Source organism: Lissotriton helveticus, chromosome 2_1 (assembly GCF_964261635.1).
Source record: "Lissotriton helveticus chromosome 2_1, aLisHel1.1, whole genome shotgun sequence".
Classification (NCBI taxonomy): Eukaryota; Metazoa; Chordata; class Amphibia; order Caudata; family Salamandridae; genus Lissotriton; species Lissotriton helveticus.
This window is the reverse complement of record NC_136059.1, coordinates 717,335,832-717,355,840: the sequence shown is the minus strand read 5'-3', so window position 1 is coordinate 717,355,840 and position 20,009 is coordinate 717,335,832. Positions and strand designations below refer to the sequence as shown.

Here is a 20,009-nt window from a genome sequence, read left to right as displayed (position 1 = left end):
AAAGCAATCGGTGAAGAACTTTCGGAGATTTTAAGATTTTTAACAAACGAACATTTACATTTTTATTTATATAGATAGGTGTGTGTGTGTGTGTGTGTGTGTTTGTGTGTGTTAGTGTGTGTGTTAGTGTGTGTGTTAGTGTTAGCCCTTAGAGGCCTTCCCTGGCCACAGTACCATTTACAAGAGACTGACATGTGGCCAAAGAGTGCCAATTGGGTTTTGTATTAATGCAGTTTAGACAAAGAACAATGGCCATGGGCACCTGGTTGGCAGGAACCCAGGGCAAACTCAGTCAAAGTACATCAACAGTTTCACGAAAGGTGGGGGCAACCATGCAAAAAAAGGGCACTTTCTAACCCACCCCCAACAAATGAGGATGAGACTAACCTTTCCCTAGAGAGTCTTCATTGTCTGAGTGGAAGAACCTGGAAAGTCCATCTGCATTGGCATGGGCAGTCCCAGGTCTATGTCCCACTGTCAAGTTCATTCCCTGTAGGAAGATGGACCACCTCAAAAGTTTATGATTTTTACCTTTCATTTGCATTAGTAATTTGAGAGGTCTGTGGTCAGTTTTAACTGTGAACTGAGTACCAAATAAGTATGGTTTCTGCTTCTTCAGGGACCAAACCACAGCAAAGGCCTCCCTCTCAATGGCAATTCAACGCTGCTCCCTGGAGAGAATCATTCTGCTTATAAAAGCAACAGGTTGGTCTTTTACTTCAGCATTGCTCTGGGATAGGACTGCTTTGGGCACTTTGCTACAGATGCCAGTGGTGTAAACACCTCCACAGGTAAGGGAGTTGTCTCCTCCCTAACCCTCCCCACTCCCGGGTCCTGTCTGTAGAAAAATACCCCTTTTAGACATGCTTACCCCCACTTTCTGTCCTAGCACTGATGCTTTCTGACTCAAAGTGCACTGGGTCCCTGCTGACCCTGTGCTAGTGCTGTTTCCTTTAAAACAGGTAAATGTCTAATTGTAACCCTATTGGCAAGGACTTTAGCACCCCTGTAAGTCTCTAGTAAATGGTACCTCTGATACCCAGGGCACCGGTACTAAAGAGGGTCCCTATGGACTGCAGCATGTATTGTGCCACCCAAAGTGACCCACACAAAAACTGCATGCAGCCTGCCATTGCAGGTTACATGAACTGGTGCAAATCATTTTGAAAACACAACATGGCACACTACCTGTGTGCCATGCACACTGCATATGCTATTTGTAGGTCACCCCTACAGCAGATCGTATGGCCCTACTACAGGGTGCATTATATTATATGTGAGGACATCTCTACATGAGCAGATATGTCCCTGTGATTTCTGGTTCCATTGACACAACCTTACTAGTGATAAGGAAGCCATCTTCACGCATATTTACTAGGCACTGGTCATTATGAGTTACCCAGCTACAAAATGGCTTCACTGAAAATGATGGTGTTTGGTATCAAACACCTCGTCTGAATAAATTCACACTGATGCCAGTACTCACTGTATTATGACATGCACCCAGAGGCCACCTTGGAGGTACCGCCTGAAACCTACCAGGGTAATAGTGTGCTGGCTGACCGCTCATCCAGGCTACCACCACAGATGAGTTTCTGAGCCCCTGCTTTGGCAAGCCAGTGCTCACAGAGGTCGGGAAGAATGCCTTCGCCGGAGAAAGGTGATCACACCTCCTTCAGCAGGATGGCTAGTGAATTACCATATCAAGGCCAGAGGGTTCCAAGCCTCTGACATCTTTGATATGCAACCTTTGCTTCCTCCAGACCTGGAGAATGCCACAGCTTGCCCTGCAGCCCACTTGGCACTGGAGGAGGCAGGAAAATGAGCTAGTCAGTACTATCCGGCTAGGCACACCCTTAAGGTGGGCCACCTGAAGTTGACACTCGAAGGAGGGTTTCACCATCTTGTTTTTGGTGAAACTAGGAACTCTGAGTCAGGTTTATGCCCACTCTCCACAGGAAGTGGTTTTATAGGGGTGCAGTCACCCCAGTGGTAGGTAGCCCATTGTTGGCTACCTTACACTTCCCTTAACACCCCTAGATTCAGTATTTAGGTGGCCCCCTGACACCAGTAAGTCAGATTTGTTTACCTGGCAACCGAAGAAGGACAAAAGAGAGCAGTCACTGTGAGATCTAAGGACTTAAACTCAACTTGGCGCCAAACCCTGCCTTGCTGCTGGTACCTTGATTACTGCACCAACCAAACTCGTCCAAATGCTTTGCATCCTCCCAAGCCTGTGGAGGATTTTCTGGTGCTTCAGCAACCAAGCAGCATCTCCCTTGGAGTGAAGGAGCCACCCCCTTGCAGCTGCGTTCAGCACTTGCCCTGTACCTCAACCTGCCAACCATGCGGTCCACCAAGGGAGCATTTCACCAGGAAGAAGTCTTTGCTGCTTAAGGAGGTTAGATCCGTCTCCCTGCCTAGTTCGGCGAGGCCAAGCCCTACGGCAGTCGACCAGCACCAATACCATGGGTACCGGAGCATTTGCTGGAACCAAGGATTGTTGTGTGTCTAGTCCAGACACCACTGAAGCTGACCTCCCTATGAGGGACTTTAGGATCACCGAGGCCAACACCGAGTGTGTCCATGCTGTCCTATTTTTTCTCCTTCTCCACATCACCAAAGCCAAGACCCTCAAGAGCAGAGCCTCCCTTTGGTTTATGCCGGACTTCAGCAAACCTCAGCTGCAAAATCACTTTAGTGTTCCATTTTGACACAGTCAAACCTTATGGGAGGCAGGATCCAAAACTTTCTTTGACACAGTCCTTCAGATTTTCCAAAGGGCTACTCCCTGCCATTTCTCTCTACTCTGCCACTCCTTTTACCTCCATCAGGGAGACTGATGGAGCACCTCATGTCTATTTTTGGATAGGTAGTGCAGCAAAAGGGGCTATAGGTATGTTCCAACTTCAGAAGAAGGAACTGGGTGTTATTCCTGCTTCTTCCTTGTGATGGAGAAAGAGGGAGCCTTCATTCTATTGTTGATCTCCATCCTCTGCATGCCTTCCTGCAGAACCAGAAATTCAAGCTGCTAGCATTGTTCCAGGCTTAGTTTGCCCTGGAGACTTGGGTGGTTTTGTTGGAGCTGAAGGACTCTAATTTCCATATTCCCGTCCTAAAAGCCTCCAGACATTTGCTGTGGTTCATAGTGGGCTAAGAACATTTTCAGTTTGCAGTTCTCTCTTTTGGCCTCACCTGTGCCCCTCAGGTGTTCAAGAAAGTAATGATGATGGTCTTAGTGTCACATCTAATCAGAAAGGGGGAGGAGGAAGAAGCAGTGACTCATTCAGCTTTCTTGTCGTAATATTAAATATTAGAGGGGGGGAAGGATCCCTTGTACCTGAGTAACAGGGTTCAATGTACTTGCCGTCTTTCGGGAAAAAAAACTAATTCTCGTATGCAGGCCGTGAGGCGGTATATCTTAGTTCTCCGCCTTATTTAGAAACGTGACAGCATCATCATTGGGTTTCTTTTCTCAACATGATGTCCTACACCAGGAGGAAAAACCACTGGTTATTGCATTAGTGATCAGTGCTGAAAACCTGAAAGTGCTCAAGTGAGGTGAGTTAAAAAAAGAGAGGGACCTCCTATTACCTAAACTGTACTTTTATTCAGTTTGAAATGGAGGTGAATAAAAACAGTGTTATGCATAGAAAGACGAGTTAGTAGTCTCAACGCACAGGGTTGTCCATATGTATGGTCAATAATACATGGTTTTTCCTCCTTTTGGACAAGCCCTTTGAAGGCAATTGCCTGTTCGGCGACAAAGCAGACAACGCGCATGAGTGCTTTAAGGACTCCAGAGCTACAGCCAGATCCTTGGGCCTCTCTTCCACCTCTCTCCACGCGCAGTCTGTATTTTCGCCCCTTTCATGGCTACGACAGGGTGCCTTGCCACGTTCCACTCAGAGCCACAGGCCTGTGCAAGCTGTCCAGCCTCTGCGCGACCGAGGACGTGGGACCCACCGTCGGCCTGGGAGCCAACGGGCGGGCCAGTCCACCAGCGCCCCCTCTGCAGCAGCCTCCAAGCCCTCCTAGTCTGACCGTTCAGGGCCACCAATCTCCAGTGGGCGGCAGGATTCACCATCACCTCCCCCACTGACACAGCATCATGTTGGACATGTGGGTTTTGCAGATAGTCTGAGGGGCTACTCCCTCTCCCTCCATGCCACCTCAATTCCATCACATCTCGGAGGATCAACCGGCCCTTCTCCAACAGGAAGTTACAGCTCTCTTGGCCAAGGGAGCCATCGAACGAGTTCCTGCCCCAGAAGTAGGTTGTGGTTATTATTCCACCTACTTTTTGATGCCTAAGAAGGACAAAGGCCTGCGTCCTATCTTGGACCTCAAGAACGTCAACCGCTTCCTCCGGAAGGAGAAGTTCAAAATATTGGCATTGGCTCAGGTCCTGTCTGCCCTCGACCCTGGAGACTGGATGGTAGTGTTGGACTTGCAGGACTATTTTCACATGACCGTCCTGCCGGCCCATTAGGGTTAGTCAAAGTGTAAACATCCGGACCCAACACTAGATGGCGGACTTATGCAAAGCATGTGAATCCACAGCTCTAAATGCCAAGAACAGATGCATACTGGGTAAGTAGCAATTTTCTTCTGGTGGATGTGCTAGCGAACCGCAGATTCCTCATGGCCCTCTACCCCCTTTGTTCCCACTCTTTACTCGTTCTTGTGGAATGTTTTTTTTTTTTTTCCTAAACAGGCCCCAAACTACGGATCGGTGCATTAGTAACGCCTATTTGCAGATGGGCTCTGCGTCTAAGGGCATGGACAAGCCTTTGAAAGAAACTGATGGCAGTGTGCCATGGTGGCGGTTATATGTGGCCCCTCTAGTGACTTCTAGAGTGGAATGATGTTGGTGTGGATCCGCACTAGACCACCTACCAGGAAGCAAATGTACTGCCTTTTTGTTTCTTAATCCATTGTAAAGCCTGTTGGAATATTCACAGGGTGAAGAATCTGCGGTAAGAGAATATCCACCAGAAAAAGCATTGACAAAGGGAATTCTTTTTCATCTGTATTCACACGGTGAAACTGTTCATTTTCATTATATTGAGGGGGCAGTCTACTTAAAACAATATGAATTTTCTTGCATATAATAAATAATGCCTTTTTATTGGAACCAATGTTAATTTATATTGTGTTATGCTCATGTTTTGCCATTTTTTAGCCTAATTGTTTTTTAATGTTTTAAATAGCTATCTGATAATTTGTAATAAAGTAGTTTGTGTGCTCTGACTAAAGAATTATAAACTCTCTCTTCAGGTTTATCAAAAGCTACAAAAAATTTGGCTGTCCCCTAGAAAGGTAAATATACTGCTTTTGTTTGTTAATGTGAAAGTTATTTTTTGTCAAATGAAGTGGTGTGAGAAAGCCACTTGATAGATATTTACTAGGTTGATGTTGGTATAAAATTGAATTAATTGCTGAAGAAGGATTTTCTAGACTTCTCTTAGTGGTGCACTTCCACCCTGTTTATTTTTTGTCTACAGGATGTTTTTGTAACAAGCACACCGCATGTTGCTAATTGTTTGTCCAGTACTCATTGACATTACCCTGAAGTGTTCCGTTAGCGAAAGTCGCTGGCTCTCTGAATAGTCTTACAAAAGGGCCTCTTGAAATTGTGTCTTACTTAACCCCTTCCATGCTCATGACAAGGTCAGCTCGTCATGCAGTGCACTGATCCTGTGCTAATGACGAGCTGACCTTGTCATGAACAATGGGAATTAGAAAATATCAGCACCCAGCGGGAATTGCCTTAGCACCAATGTGGTTTTAAAGGATTCCAAACCACATGAGTAATTCATTGGTAGCAGATATATTTGATCTTGCCATTGGTGAGAAAATGCTAATATCCTCAACAAATACACTAAACAAAACATGTAACTTCAAGTTTAAAATGCCTAACCAGTGGCCGTTGGCTCAAGAGGCACAACAGTGGAAGCACAAACAAGAGATATGCAGCAATAAAGCAGTTCAGAAAAAAGACTAAAAGCTGCTTTCCCTGCTGTGCTCTGTCGAAATGGATTCCAACCTGCGAGTGAGATCTACAGTGTCTCGGCTGACATTCAAAGCCATTAGATCACACTTTCTCTGTACTTCCAGAATGGCATTGCCTCCTGAGAAGTTATTGAAACAACTTTATTGTTCTCTAGCATGTTGCTCCTTTACTGAGAGGGTTCATATCGGATATAGCCATGCCCATAGGAAGTAGTGTTTTTTTCAAGTTTTCAGCTGTTGCTTCACTAATGTGGCAGAGTGCAGGATCTTCCCTCTTTTCCACTGTTTTGATTGTATTAGCATGGCCCATCGTAGAGTTGGCATGTTGAAATGTTGTATTGCTAAAGGACCAGGTGTAACTAAAGTGGCACTATGGACTTCTTACTGGCTGTTTTGCACCCCTGTCAAGAAGTTCAAGTACTGACAACAGCTGTTCCGTTTGATCATTTGCTTTCTCTCTGTAATAAAGGTTTCTTATGTACTCTGACCTCCTGTAGAGCAACTAAAATGTGCTGCCCTTAACCCACAGTCTGTTCACTCAGATTATTGTAGGTACATATACTGCTGGAACAAGCACCCAACCTAAAGGGCCCAAGAGTCTTGTCCACAAACTTGGCAATAATCTGTATGAAGCTTGCATGTGAAGTATCAGAAGTATATGAAGAAATATTCATCCAATCTGATAGAGACAACTTAGAATATCCCCAGGCATCAGACTGGATCCGGAAAACTTTCAGGAGCAGCACCTCTGCGCACCGGGGGCGGCGCTGCACGGCTCCTCCCTGATGTCTTCAACGGACGTGACGTCAGGAGAGCCCTATATGCTCCTCCGGCGTGTTGACGTCAGTTTTATTCTTTTCCGCGTCCCAACGCAGATCCTGGGATACCAGTGGTTCCTTGGTTTGTTTTTCGGGTCTTCTCAACGCCTTCGGCGTCTTGGAACAGTGTGCAATGCCTTCTGATGGATACATCTGCCTGTGGATTCCTTACCTTGTGGATTCCTCACCTTATGAATATTCCCTGCGCCAGCATTGCACGGAAATTTTTCCTAGCTCTCCATGCCGATGAGGTCGTCACAATGCCATGGCTCCGCACGCGGCTCCGCGTGACGTCACTGGAGCCATAAGAGGACCACGTCGGTGTGATGACGTCCGTTCCCTTTTTTCTACGCTGTCAATGCTAATGGTTTTTTCTGGGACTCTCCATACTTTTGACTAGATACTTTGTTATTGTGATTGTAACTTTCTCTCTTTTGGCATGTCTGCCCCGAGGAAGTCTGGCTTTAAGCCCTTTAATGCGGAGGTCATATGTCGATCACTGACCCGCATGAAGACTGTCTTAAGTGTTTGTCGTCTGACCACGACGTTGAGGGCTGTTCTTCTTGCAGGAAGATGAACCCGAAGGCTCTGAAGGAACGGGAGGCCAAGCTGTATATGGCCAAGGCAAGAAAAGAAACCAGCATTGGCATAGCCAATAGGTCTCGCCTTTAGCGCCTTGTAAGTGTTTAGCCATGCAACACTTGATGTTGGTGCACCAAGGATATTGTACTGGATAACTAAACACTTATAAGGTCCCAAAGGCGAGACCTATTGGCTATGCCAATGCTTGTTTTCTTTTGGGGACACATTGCTTGTCTCTGCGCCATCAAATGAAACGAAAATAGTCACAACTAAAAACCTGAAATGCGAACTTACGAAGAAACATAAACGAAACATGCCATTGATAATGCCCGAAGATTATGCCAGTAATAGTAACTGATAAGTCAAATATACCAAGGGTTCTTTGGTATCTTTTGCAATATTTAAAAAAAACTTCCATAGCCTAAACATTAGTTATTTAAATATTATTGCACAAAAGAATAATTATTCCCAGATTTATCCACAATCTCACCCTAAATTAGTGTTTCCCAACCATAATTAAATTGGAACCCTGGCTAGGGGCAACTACATATGGCTGACTTTGAGCCGATCTTGTGCACCGTCACCCAAAAGAACTAATGAAGTAAGACTTCTTAGCAATAGTAATGACAGCAAAACTGAAACCACAAGTCCCAGAATGCTAAGCTCTATTGTTTGAGAGACCAGGACTGGCTGAAATGTACCATTGTGACACAGGGTCAACTCGCAGCTCTGCACATGTGCCTGTTGCAGCCTCTGTATTTATTGTGCCTGTGGTGAGTCCTTCCTTCATTTTGACAATAATTCAGAGCCCGCCCGCTATGGCTTATGAACAGAGCATGGGGTTATACGAAATACTGGCTTGTGCATCTTTTTCCAGGAATTTCAGTGTATGGTATGAGGTATAACCGCCAGGGACCCATCTGGCCGGCTGCTCCCACCACTAGAAGAAATGTAAATTACGTATTTTGCAAGTTCACATACTGCGCATACCAGTACCAGCCAGGGACGCGCCCGCCTGAAGAAGCGATTCGTGGCCAAAGAATGATAGCCGAAGAAGCATTTTTTACAAACTTTGGGGCTAAAGCTCAGCAAAGCCATTCATTGTAATATTTTGTGCTGCAAATAACCCAACAAAGTTTGTTTAACAAAAGAAGCAGGGACCTATTGAACAAACAAGAGAAGGGACACTGAGAGCAATTCAATTTTTCAAACCTTTGTCGCAGCCTGGCCGCACTGCATTCCCGGCTGCATGGCAGTAATAAGCGCGCGCCTCGCGCTGAAAGTAAAAAAAAAAGGAATGCAGCGTCCCGCGAGTGGTGCGCACGCGAGAGCGAGCACCAGGGCTTATGTTTTGAATTATCACACCCGAGTCTGGGCACGATATTTCAAAACATATGGCGCCCGTGCGGGTAACCGCAAGCAATATGCCACGCTTTTGCGTGTGTGGCCTATTGCTTGCAGTTACCTGCGTGTGGTGAGCTTTTTAAAACCCCTTACTATAAGTCTTGCCAGAGCAGCGCATGCGCGCTGCTATAAGCTCGACCTAAAAAAGGGTCGAAAAAGGTCGAAGTCCCGGTCATCGACTTCACATGACTCCAAGAGAAAACATAAGAAGAAGAAGAGGCATGCTTCTCGGCGCAAGTCGTCGAAGGCTGTAGTGTTGAGGTCACCTTCTCCAGCTCCTGGACGTCGAGAAAAGGACTGTCTCTTCTCCCTCAGTGTCTCCTCAGGTGACTCCTGTTCATTCTCCATCATACAAAGGGACTCCGGAGCAGCCGTCGACGCCAAGATTTTCACAGACTCCAGAGGGTGTGTCGAATCTGACTGATGCTGAGGTTCCTGTGGCTCCTGCGGCTCCGCCTGTGGCTCCGGCAGCTCTGACTCCAGAGGTGCATCGTTTGAATCACGAACCGGCTCAATACCCACAGTTTCCGGTCCCGGGTTCGTATCCATCGCATTTTCTGATTGCGATGTATGGTGTGTTCGCCAGGGCCTCATACCCCTCTGGTGCACCTTCTGGTCCGTTTGCATTTAATTTGGCTGTTCCTCACCAGTATCCACAGGCCCTCTGTGCCTTTCATGCCGTCGATGCCGTCCTGCCATTTTCCGGCTCTGAGGATGTCGACGCCGTATGGGCAGTCCCCGGCTCCATCCCATAAAGCTTCTCGGATTCGATCGGCGCCGGCTACTACAGTGGATCCTTCTTCGACGCCCCTCCCAGAGCCATTGACACTGCGTGTGGTGCCGCCGACGCCGCAACCGAAGATGTTCTCGAGGAGAGAGGCGCAGAGGTTGTTGGAGGAGGAGCAGTACAAGGTTGAAGGGAGGTGACGTGTATGACACAGAAGATGTGTTTGAGAACTTGTGTGAGGCAAGTGAACTTGACACTTCTCCAGAGGGTGACTTTGCTTCTCAGAAGGCTTCCCCTTCGAAGGAGGTTCCTCCCTACCATTCTGTGATTAGGAAGGCTGCCGAACTTTTGGATTTGCAGCTCCCTATGGCTGAGTATTATCTTAATCTGCTCGGAGAGGTGCTTCATTCTCCGTCCTCGGTGGTTGAGCCACTTTTACCATTTAATGATGCACTGACTGAGCCAATCCTCGATGTGTGTCGCAACCCTCTTTCTGCTCCCGCGGTTTCAAGATCAGTGTCCAGAAGATATAGACCTGCTCCTGGGGATCTAGTGTTCCTTTCATCTCACTTATCTCCTGAGAGTTTGGTGGTGCAGGCGGCTTGTTCAAAGCAGTCTACAGGGGCTTTTCCACAGGCTCCCGCTGTCAGGGATTCCAAGAAGCTAGACCAGTCTGCGAAGAAGGTCTTTTTTTCAGTTCGTATGTCACTGAAATGTACCAAAGCTACTTGTCTCTTGGGTAGATTTGTTCATGCCCTTTTGGATTCTGCCAAACAGCTTCTTCCTAAGTTGTCTGAGGAAGACAGTGGAAATCTGAGTGAGGTGTTGGCGGACTCTCAGGCTGCAGCTCGCCAAGTCATCCAGTCTGGCCTGGACATGGCAGATTCTATTGCCAGGGTGATGGGTTCATGCAAGAAGGCATGCGTGGTTGAGGTCTTCTGGTTTCCCTCCGGATGTGCAGGCTGCTCTTCTTGATCTGCCTTTTGATGGGGCTAAACTTTTTGGAGAAAAAGCATATTCTGCCCTGCATAGGTTTAAGGACAGTAAGGCTACGGCAAAGTCTTTGGGTCCGCAATCTCAGGGAGAGGTTATGGTTTTAAATGATACCGTGGCTTCGGGAAGTCTTCCTTTCGAAGGACCAGCAACAAAACCACTTGTACAAATCCTATAGGGGTAAAGGCAGAGGTTTCCTTCGTGGAGCCGGGCGTCAACCTTCGTCTTCTTCCTTCTCTACCTCCCCAACCCCTCCTGGTAATGCAGAAAAGCAGCCCTAGATCCGCCACCTTGGATCATGTTGGTCCCATGGGAGGCCCGCTTACCCATTTTCTACAGGATTAGAAATTGATCACTTTGGACCTTTGAGTTTTAGATCTGGTGGAATATGGGTACGCCATTCCCTTCAGGGAATTTCCTCCTCCTTATTCTCCTTGCCAAGGGTTCTGCATAGAGGAACATGTACTTCTCCTTCAGAAGGAGGTTCTTGCACTGTTACAAAAGGGTGCGATAGATGTGGTTCCGGAGCAGGAATGGGGTCAGGGATACTACTCCCAGGTATTTTCTGATTCCCAAGAAGGATGGCAGGTTACGTCCTATCCTGGACCTCAGAATATTGAATCTGTTTCTCAAGCAGGAGAGATTCAAGATGCTCACCCTAGCGCAGGTTCATCAGACGCTGCAGCAAGAGGACTGGATGGTGTCTATCGACTTACAGGATACGTATTTTCACATCCTAATCCCGAAGTCGCACAGGAAGTATCTCCGATTTACGGTTGGGTCGCAACACTACCAGTTTGCAGTTCTTCCGTTTGGTCTTACTATTGCCCCTCGAGTCTTCACCAGGGTGATGGCAGTGGTGGCTGCCCATCTCCGGAGGTCGGGGATTCCGGTTTTCCCCTAACTGGACGACTGGCTCCTGAAGTCAAAGTCGCCAGAGATGGTGCGTCATCATCTGCAGGGAACAACTCAGCTGTTATACAAATTTGGTTTTTCGATAAATGTACCCAATTCTCACCTAGTGCCCTCACAACGCAACCTGTTCATAGGGGCAGTACTGGACACCACTGTGTATCGAGCTTTCCCGCCTCCGGAAAGGATTGTCAACATTCAGGACATTTTTCCCTTGTTTTACAATGGAGCGGTTGTTCCGGTTCTGAAGGTCCTTCTCCTGCTTGGTCTGTTCGCTTCCTGTATTCTGTTAGTCAACCATGCACGCTAGCACATGAGGGCACTTCAGTGGTGCCTTCGCAGGCAGTGGTATCTGCACAACGAAGGTCTCAGGGAGTCCGTCAGGATCTCCAGAGAAGCTGCAGCGGATCTGTCTTGGTGGAGCGTGGCGGGCAATCTGTCTCAAGGAAAGCCCTTCCACCTTCCTCCATCGGTGGCCACAGTGATAACGGATGCCTCTACCCTAGGGTGGGGTGCTCATGTGGGGGATCTGGAGATCAAGGGTCTTTGGTCTCCGGAGGAAAGATTGCTTCAGATCAATCTTCTGGAATTGCGGGCGATATGTTTGGCGCTCAAGTCCTTTCTCCCTTCCCTTCGCAGTCAGTCGGTTCAAGTTCTGACAGACAACACTGCTGCGATGGGGTACGTCAACAAGCAGGGAGAAGTAGGTTTGTACGTTTCTGCAGAGAGACGTTACAGCTCTGGTCCGGATGCAGGCATCATTGGGGGACGCGGTTCAGTTGAGTTGGAGCTCACAACTCCTTTACGCATTTCCTCCCATACCCCTTGATTCCTCCTGTTCTGAGGAAGATTCGCCAAGACCGGGCCCAAGTTATATTGATCGCCCCAGATTGGCCAAGAAGGGTGTGGTACACAGACCTTCACTTCTCGTTGCACCCTCCCCTCCATCTCCCTCTTAGGGTAGACCTCCTGTCACAGTCGGAGGGGCAGGTTCTACACCCCCACCTCCAGAGCCTGCACCTTCATGCCTGGAGATTGAACGGGGCAACCTGAATTCTTTCTCTCTCCCGCCTGACGTGGTAGATGTTATATTATCGGCCAGACGACACTCTACCAAGTCTATTTATTCCTACAGGTCTATTGATCCCTTAAAAGCTCATCTTCTGATGTTCTTGTTTTTTTTGTTACATTTGGCCCAGCAGGTTTGTGCTGTGGCCACTGTTAAAGGATATTTGTCAGCTTTACCAGCATTTCTTTGTTTGCCTGATCAGCCGTCTCTTTTTCAATCTCCAATAGTGTTAAGGTTCATTAAGGGGCTTACTAACATGTTTCTGCCCACTCCTATTATTATGCTCCAGTGGGATTTAATCTAGTGTTATCTTTTTTAATGGGTTCTACTTTTGAGCCTATGCATAGTTGTCCATTGAGGCTGCTGACATTTAAAGCAGTTTTCCTTGTGGCTATCACTTCGGTTAGGAGGGTGAGTGAGCTACAGGCTTTGAGTTCAAAGCCTCCTTTTCTGACCATACATGCTGAAAGGATGGTCCTCGGGACCAGGGCTGCTTTTCTGCCCAAGTGGTGACTCCCTTCCATGTAGGGCAGTACTTTACCCTTCCTACTTTTACCCTCCCCCTCACCCTTCCAAGTTGGAGGAGAGGCTTCACTGTCTGGACCCTGAGAGGGCAAATAGTTTCTATTTGGATAGAACAAAGGACTTCTGTTAGGATGATCCGCTCTTTGTGTAATATGTTGGACATATGAAGTGCAAGGCAGTGTACAAGCGCACTTTATCAAGGTGGATCATCTTGTGCATCAAGATTTGCTATGCTCTGGCTGGTAAGAAGCCTCCTGAAGGCATTAGAGATTACTCTCCCAGGGCTAAATCGTCTACTTCTGCCTTGTCCAGAGGGGTTCCTGTGCTGGACATCTGTAAGGTCGCAACTTGGGCCTCCCTTCACACTTTCGCGAAGCATTACAGCTTGGATTCCGAAGTGAGGAGGGATGGCCATTTTGCGCGCTCTGTTTTGCAAGATTTTTTGGTACAGAAGAGTGGACAGGGTGGATCCACAAACTTTTCGGGGGATGTCCAGAGCACTCTCATGAACATGCCTTTTGATGGCCGTCGCCTCTTTGGCGACAAAACAAGCAATTTAAGGACTCCATGGCTACGGCCAAGTCCTTTTGGCCTGTCGGCCAAGTGCCAGCAAACTTCTGCTTTTCGCTCCTTTCGTGGCCACGGAAGGGGCACCTCTGCACGTTTGTCCAGCCACAGGCCGCAGAACCAACCGCAACGCGGTTGCGCGTTGCGCCGTGGCGGAGCAGGGGGACAGAGAGCCGGTCAGTCCATATCCACTCTATGGGAGGAAGATACAGCCCTCTTGGCCAAGGGGGCCATTGAGCGCGTTCCTGGCCCAGAAGTAGGACGGGATGTTACTCCCACTACTTTCTGGTTCCCAAGAAGGGCAAAGGGGGCCTACGCCCTATCTTGGACCTCAGGAGCGTCAACGGCTTCCTCCGGAAGGAGAAGTTCAAGATGCTGACGTTAGCTCAGGTTTTGGCTACCCGGGACCCTGGAGACTGGATGGTAGCGTTGGACCTGCAGGACGCTTATTTCCACATTCCCGTCCTGCCGGCCCACCGGCGTTGCCTGCGGTTCATGGTGGGCCACGAGCACTTTCAGTTTACCGTACTCCCCTTCGGCCTCAACAGTCCCCCTAGGGTGTTCATGAAAGTGATGGCAGTGGTCGCAGCTCATCAGATTTGGGGTTCCAGTCTTCCCCTATCTCGATGACTGGAGCTGCGGTAGATCCGACTTGCACTGAAGTTATTCCTTCCCTCTGTCCGGGGAAGTGTAGTGCAGGTGTTCACGGACAACACCACCGCTATGTGGTCTTGCAACAAACAGGGCGGGGTGAGGTCATGGACCCTTTTGTCAGGAGGCTCTGGACATGGCTGGAACATCAAAGCATCACCCTGGTGGTTCAACACCTGGCAGGTTCTCTGAACGCCAGGGCGGACAAACTCCGCAGTCAGAGCATGATGGATCACGAGTGGCTTCTGAACTCTGACGTGGCGCAAGGTCTCTTTAGGCTGTGGGGAGAGCCTTGGTTAGATCTATTCGCCACCGAAGAGAACGCGCAATGTCATCAGTTCTGCACGTTGGAGTTTCCAAGGTGGCATTCGCTCAGAGACTATTTCTGTCTGTTATACGCCTTTCCGCCTATACCACTTCTGCCCAGAGTGCTGAAGAAGATCAGGCGCGACCGGGACCAAGTCATCCATGTGGCTCCGGATTGGGCACGAAGATACTGGTATTTATTAATTTGTGGATTTATTGAGCGCAAACGAATCATCCCCGAAAGGATCTCTCGGCGCTATACAAGGAGAAAAATCGTGAGGATATGTATTTAAAAGAGCCATGTCTTCAACAGTTTTTTAAAGCTGGTTAGTTCACCACAGGACATGAGATTTTGTGGGAGCATATTCCAATGGCTGGCTGCCAGATAGGAGAAGGCTCTACCGCCATTGCGTGCCTTCGGTATTTTCTGGGTGCACGGAAAATTGGAGTTGCTGGATCTCAGTTGTCGGGCCGGCTGATACCACCTGATTTTATTCCTAAGGTAGGCCGGGCACTTTCCCTGTAGTGATCTAAAAACTACAGAGAGCATCTTAAAGGTAGCTCTTTTCCTCACCGGGAGCCAGTGTAGCTGATGCAGCAGTGGGACTGATTGAGTCCTTGCCGGTTTGTTGAGGGCAAGGCGGGCCGCCGTATTCTGCACTACCTGGAGTCGAGATAAAAGATCTTCCCTTGCTCCCACCAGCAGCGAGTTTCCATAGTCCAGCCGACTCACCAGGAGTGACTGGATAAGGGTCTTCCTCGCTGACAAAGAGATCCACGGAAAGACTTTCCTAGGCATTCTCATGGTACCAAAGCAGGCACCTGAGACTGTCTTCACCTGTTCCTCTATGGATAGCTTTTTGTCTATCTTAATGCCCAAGTTCTTCGCACAACTCCTGGGTGCAGGGGCCTCGCCCAGCTCAGTAGTCCACCACTCTGGGTTCCAGATGGTCTCCGTCTTCCCAAGCAGCAAGATTTCAGTTTTTGAGGAGTTAAGCTGTAAAAAATTCCTCCTCATCCAGGTAGCAATGCTAGCCATGCAGCTTCTGAACCTCATTTGGGTGGATATAATCGCCTCCCCAATGGGGACGATTAGCTGAGTGTCGTCCGCATATGAGATGATTTGAAAGCCATGGCCCCTGATGATATCGGACAATAGGGTTACGTACACATTAAACAGGGTCAGACTAAGCACAGATCCCTGTATTACGCCCTTATCTACCTTGACGGTTTGTGATATGAACGTCTCTAGCTGAGTACTCTGGGTACGTCCTGAGAGAAATCTTTGAATCCACTGCTTTGTATCCCGAGCTACTCAATCTGTCAATCAATCCCCCGATCCGACTGCCTCTTCAGGAGGATCTTCTGTCGCAGCAACAGGGGACCGTCCTCCACCCGAACCTGTCCAGCATCCACCTCCATGCATGGAGATTGAGCGGCGACAGTTGATGCCATTTGACTTGCCTCCTGAAGTCTGTGATGTCATTCTGGCAGCCAGCCGTCACTCCACAAAAGCGTTATACGCCTGTAGGTGGGATAAATTGGTGGCATGGGGCACAGCAAAGGCTGTGGATACCCTTTCCGCCCCTCTTTCCGAGGTTCTCCTCTTTTTTCTTTACCTGGCCCAGCATGGCTCTGCTCTGGGCACCATCAAGGGATATCTTTCAGCTGTGTCAGCCTCCTTGAGGCTTCCTGATCAGCCTTCTCTTTTCAAGTCCCCTGTTGTAAATAGATTCTTGAAAGGCATTACTCACATGTTTCCTCCTGTTCCCTTCGTAATGCCTCAGAGGGACTTGAATCTGGTGCTAACCAATCTGATGTGTGCTCCGTTTGAGCCACTCCATAACTGTCCTCTTCGCCTTCTGACTCTCAAAACTGCTTTCCTGGTTGCCATCACCTCTGCCAGAAGAGTGAGTGAGCTCCAGGCTCTTTCTTCTAAGCCTCCTTTCCTCTCTGTCCATCCGGACAAAGTTGTTCTGAGGACTCATCCTTCTTTTCTACCCAAGGTGGTTACTGCCTTTCACATCGGCCAGACCATTTCCTTGCAAACCTTCTTTCCGCATCCTTCAAAAGAGGAAGAGAGGTGTAGTAATTGACTCCAGGCTGGTTGAGGTATTTCATGAAGATTTATTGTAAGATGTTAAGTATCCTGGAATAAGACCCACGAGGAGCAGCCAGCAGTCAGCTCAGCCCCATCATAACTGTGCTTATCTTCAACCAGCACCCAACATTCCGTAGTGCATCACAGTGCAGAGACATTCTACAAGAAGGGCATTAAGTGGGTTAAGGCATACATGGGAATATGCAATAGGTAGAATACAACATACCTCCTTTTCTTCCAAAACAAAACAATTAACAGAGGAGCATTGAAACTAAATTAAATATAATGTAAAACAACTTGACTTTAAGAGTACAAAACTCATAGTGATACAGAGAATACAGAGAAGGAAATGAATAAACAATATAAATTGACCCATTCCTTTCCTGTAAACAACGATGTAAAATAACAAGACTAGATAAGCGAGAACTCATATAATAGACTAGAAACTAGATTGAATCGCAATCCCACCAAGTGAATACTGCAAAATTGATATTAAGACTTTTGAGAATGTACAAACTGGAAAAGCTTGAGCAAAAGAAAAAACTTGACAAATATTCCCAACAAGTCATACATTGAAATGTGCAATTATAGATAGAGAAAACGGCACAAATAGAAATTGAAAACATCGAGGAGTTGAACTTTGCAATACTTCGTGAAAATGCTAGGCTAATTGAGAAGCGTTGCACAAATAGAAAATAGAGGATAAAGGCATGCAAAAGAATGAGAGGGATGAAGGCATTAAACAGTATTTAATAGCACTTTTGAAAATGTATAAGTTTGAGAATGTGCAAACCTGGAAAACTTCAAGCAGAGGTCACCTGACATGCACAAATCGAAAAATATAAAGGATTGAGTAAGTGCAACCTGGACAACCTCAAGTAGAAATATACCATTGAATTTGAACAAAATTACACATATGCAACCTTGTAAGAAAACAATTTGAGAAAATATTTGACTTGAAAAATTAAAGTCAAGTCCAGGCATGCATGTGAATTAAGAAAACAAAAATAACAGTAGAACAATTTACAGTAACATTTGAAACCATACATTAGCAAATAATAGCATTTTGAAATTAAGAAGTATACCACCACACTGCACATAGTGAAGCATTGAAGTCCAAGGTAGATACAGTTAACAAGAACATCATGGCAGGAAAACAAAACTTTGCCGGTGTGGAAGAACATGAGGTAAACACCCTGGCTTGTAAAGCATGTCCTAGACACACTGTCAGACACGTGAGAATTTTTTTTTTTTTTTAAAGGCACATAAAGAGATATAGAGTAAATGTTGAGGCAAAATTAATTCTAGGGAGTCAAAGTCGTGCTCATGTAAACACGCATGACCAGTGGATTAGACATGCACCACAACGACATAGAAGAAAACAAGGCACGTAAAATATTTCCTTGGATTAGGGCTAGAAACACGAGATAGAACTCGTGTTCAACACTGCCATTATTTGAAAAAAACTTTATTGAGGGTGAACATCTTGAATGAGAAAGAGGACCAAAATCTTGATGTGAGGCGCCAATACTGAGATGGCGACACATTACCGAACCGTTGTGTCGGGTGGCTGTGAGGTCAACCACACACCAAAACTTCTTAAAATTGACTCACTGCAGCAAATGTGCTTGAAATGAAACATCTGCGTCGTAAAAGTTCATGGCTATGTCTACCCACTGTATAAAATATGTCTACAAATAGTCGTCACCCTCCCAGGCACATTTAAAGTACAAGTTAAGGTGCGTGTCCCCAACGTGTCTTTAATCAAGTTGATCTAAAGTCCTATGTCAAAACTTGGAGCACTGGTTGATAGACGGGAGGAGGTACTGCAAAATGGGAAGAATAGTAGATTCTTGAGGCACTGTAAAAGTAACTGGTAGGCAGGTACAATGGATGTGTGCAGGAGCACTTCGAGACATGCTTGCCCTCACCAAAGGCACAGCACAGGTTGAATTGACACACTTGACAGGTGAAATAGAGATGGAACTTCTAGAGTAGCAGGGACAAGGAAGTGAAAACTTTGATTCAATAGGCTTTGATTCTGGAAGGCGGGAGCTACTGAACAACTTGAAAATTGAGCCATAAAGACTTTGGCAGAAAATTACTGCACAACTTGAAAACAAGAATAGAATTGAACCCCGTCCTTGAGTAAATGAATTGAAAATTGAACTGTACAGATCTTGGCAGAAAAATACTGCACAACTTGAAAACAAGAATAGAATTGAACCCCGTCTTTGAGTAAATGAATTGAAAATTGAACTGTACAGACCTTGGTAGAAAAATACTGCACAACTTGAAAACAAGAATAGAATTGAACCTCGTACTTGAGTAAATGAACACATGCATGCACATTGATAAATAAACAATTGAAATTTACAGTCCAACTTGAAAATGCAACAGACACCCGTGCACATAGAAAAAGAAAAGAAATGTGCAATCCCAAATAGAGAAACCTGCAAACATGCATGCAAATACACTTAAACCATGGAGTAATAGAACTATCACATGCATGTCCATTGATATAATTGATGAATTGAAAGTATGCAAGTACATTGATGAATAAAATACATTGAGAATGTAGAGTAATAGAAATTTTGAGAGCATGTAATTTGAGTAATATGGTATTTGACAATTGAGAAGAACTTGAAATTTGATAGGACCTGAAGATGGCATGGCTTCCAAAAGTACCTTTCAAGACAGCAAAACGTGGTCTTTATAGTTGATTTCGAGTCAAGGCGTCCCTTTACTGGAAAGAATTAAAAAAACACCAAGAACTCCAACAAGGAGCATGTACATGAATTTAAAATGGAGTTCACAGTCTACCATACATTGAGAATATAATTCTAAAATGCGATTGGTTTTGCTGCTATGCATTCAACCACCATCAGACGGATGAACTCCCTTTGGTGTTTCATTAATGTATCAGCCTGTTCAGATATACTTTTTCCGACATTTTGACAGTTACTAGAGGTGCGACAGAAGGTTTTATTATCCTCAATTAATTATTTCAAGACATTCGTTCTGCTTGCCTTTGGAAAGAAATCCATATTGAGAAATGGAAGCACTCAAAATACTACCAATATCCACCAAGTGTCGCTGTTAACAATAAATTAAGAGACTTTGTTTTGACTTGACTGTGCTTTCCTGTGAAGCTGTGACAACTGACAAGTCTCTGTGCTCAAAGAGAATTATTTTCCTCAGCGTTTTGCAGAACGTCATTTATATAGCACTAGAAACAGTCTCAATGGAAAACACAAGAGGAGATCTTGAAGGGTCCCAAAGATAACTTAGCGCGTGAAAATTGAAAAGTACCTTTGAAATTTTGAAGTAACGTTCGGG

General features: G+C 46.4%; 1 protein-coding gene across 1 annotated transcript in view; it reads left to right on the top strand.

The window, feature by feature from the left end:
- The window catches only part of CHD1 (chromodomain helicase DNA binding protein 1), a 1,592,763-nt gene that overhangs the window by 988,901 nt on the left and 583,853 nt on the right, over positions 1–20,009 (top strand). The window contains exon 25 of the mRNA XM_078675438.1: positions 5,281–5,322. Within this exon, the coding sequence (XP_078531564.1) occupies positions 5,281–5,322 (42 nt within the window). The remainder of the gene's footprint in view (positions 1–5,280; positions 5,323–20,009) is intronic.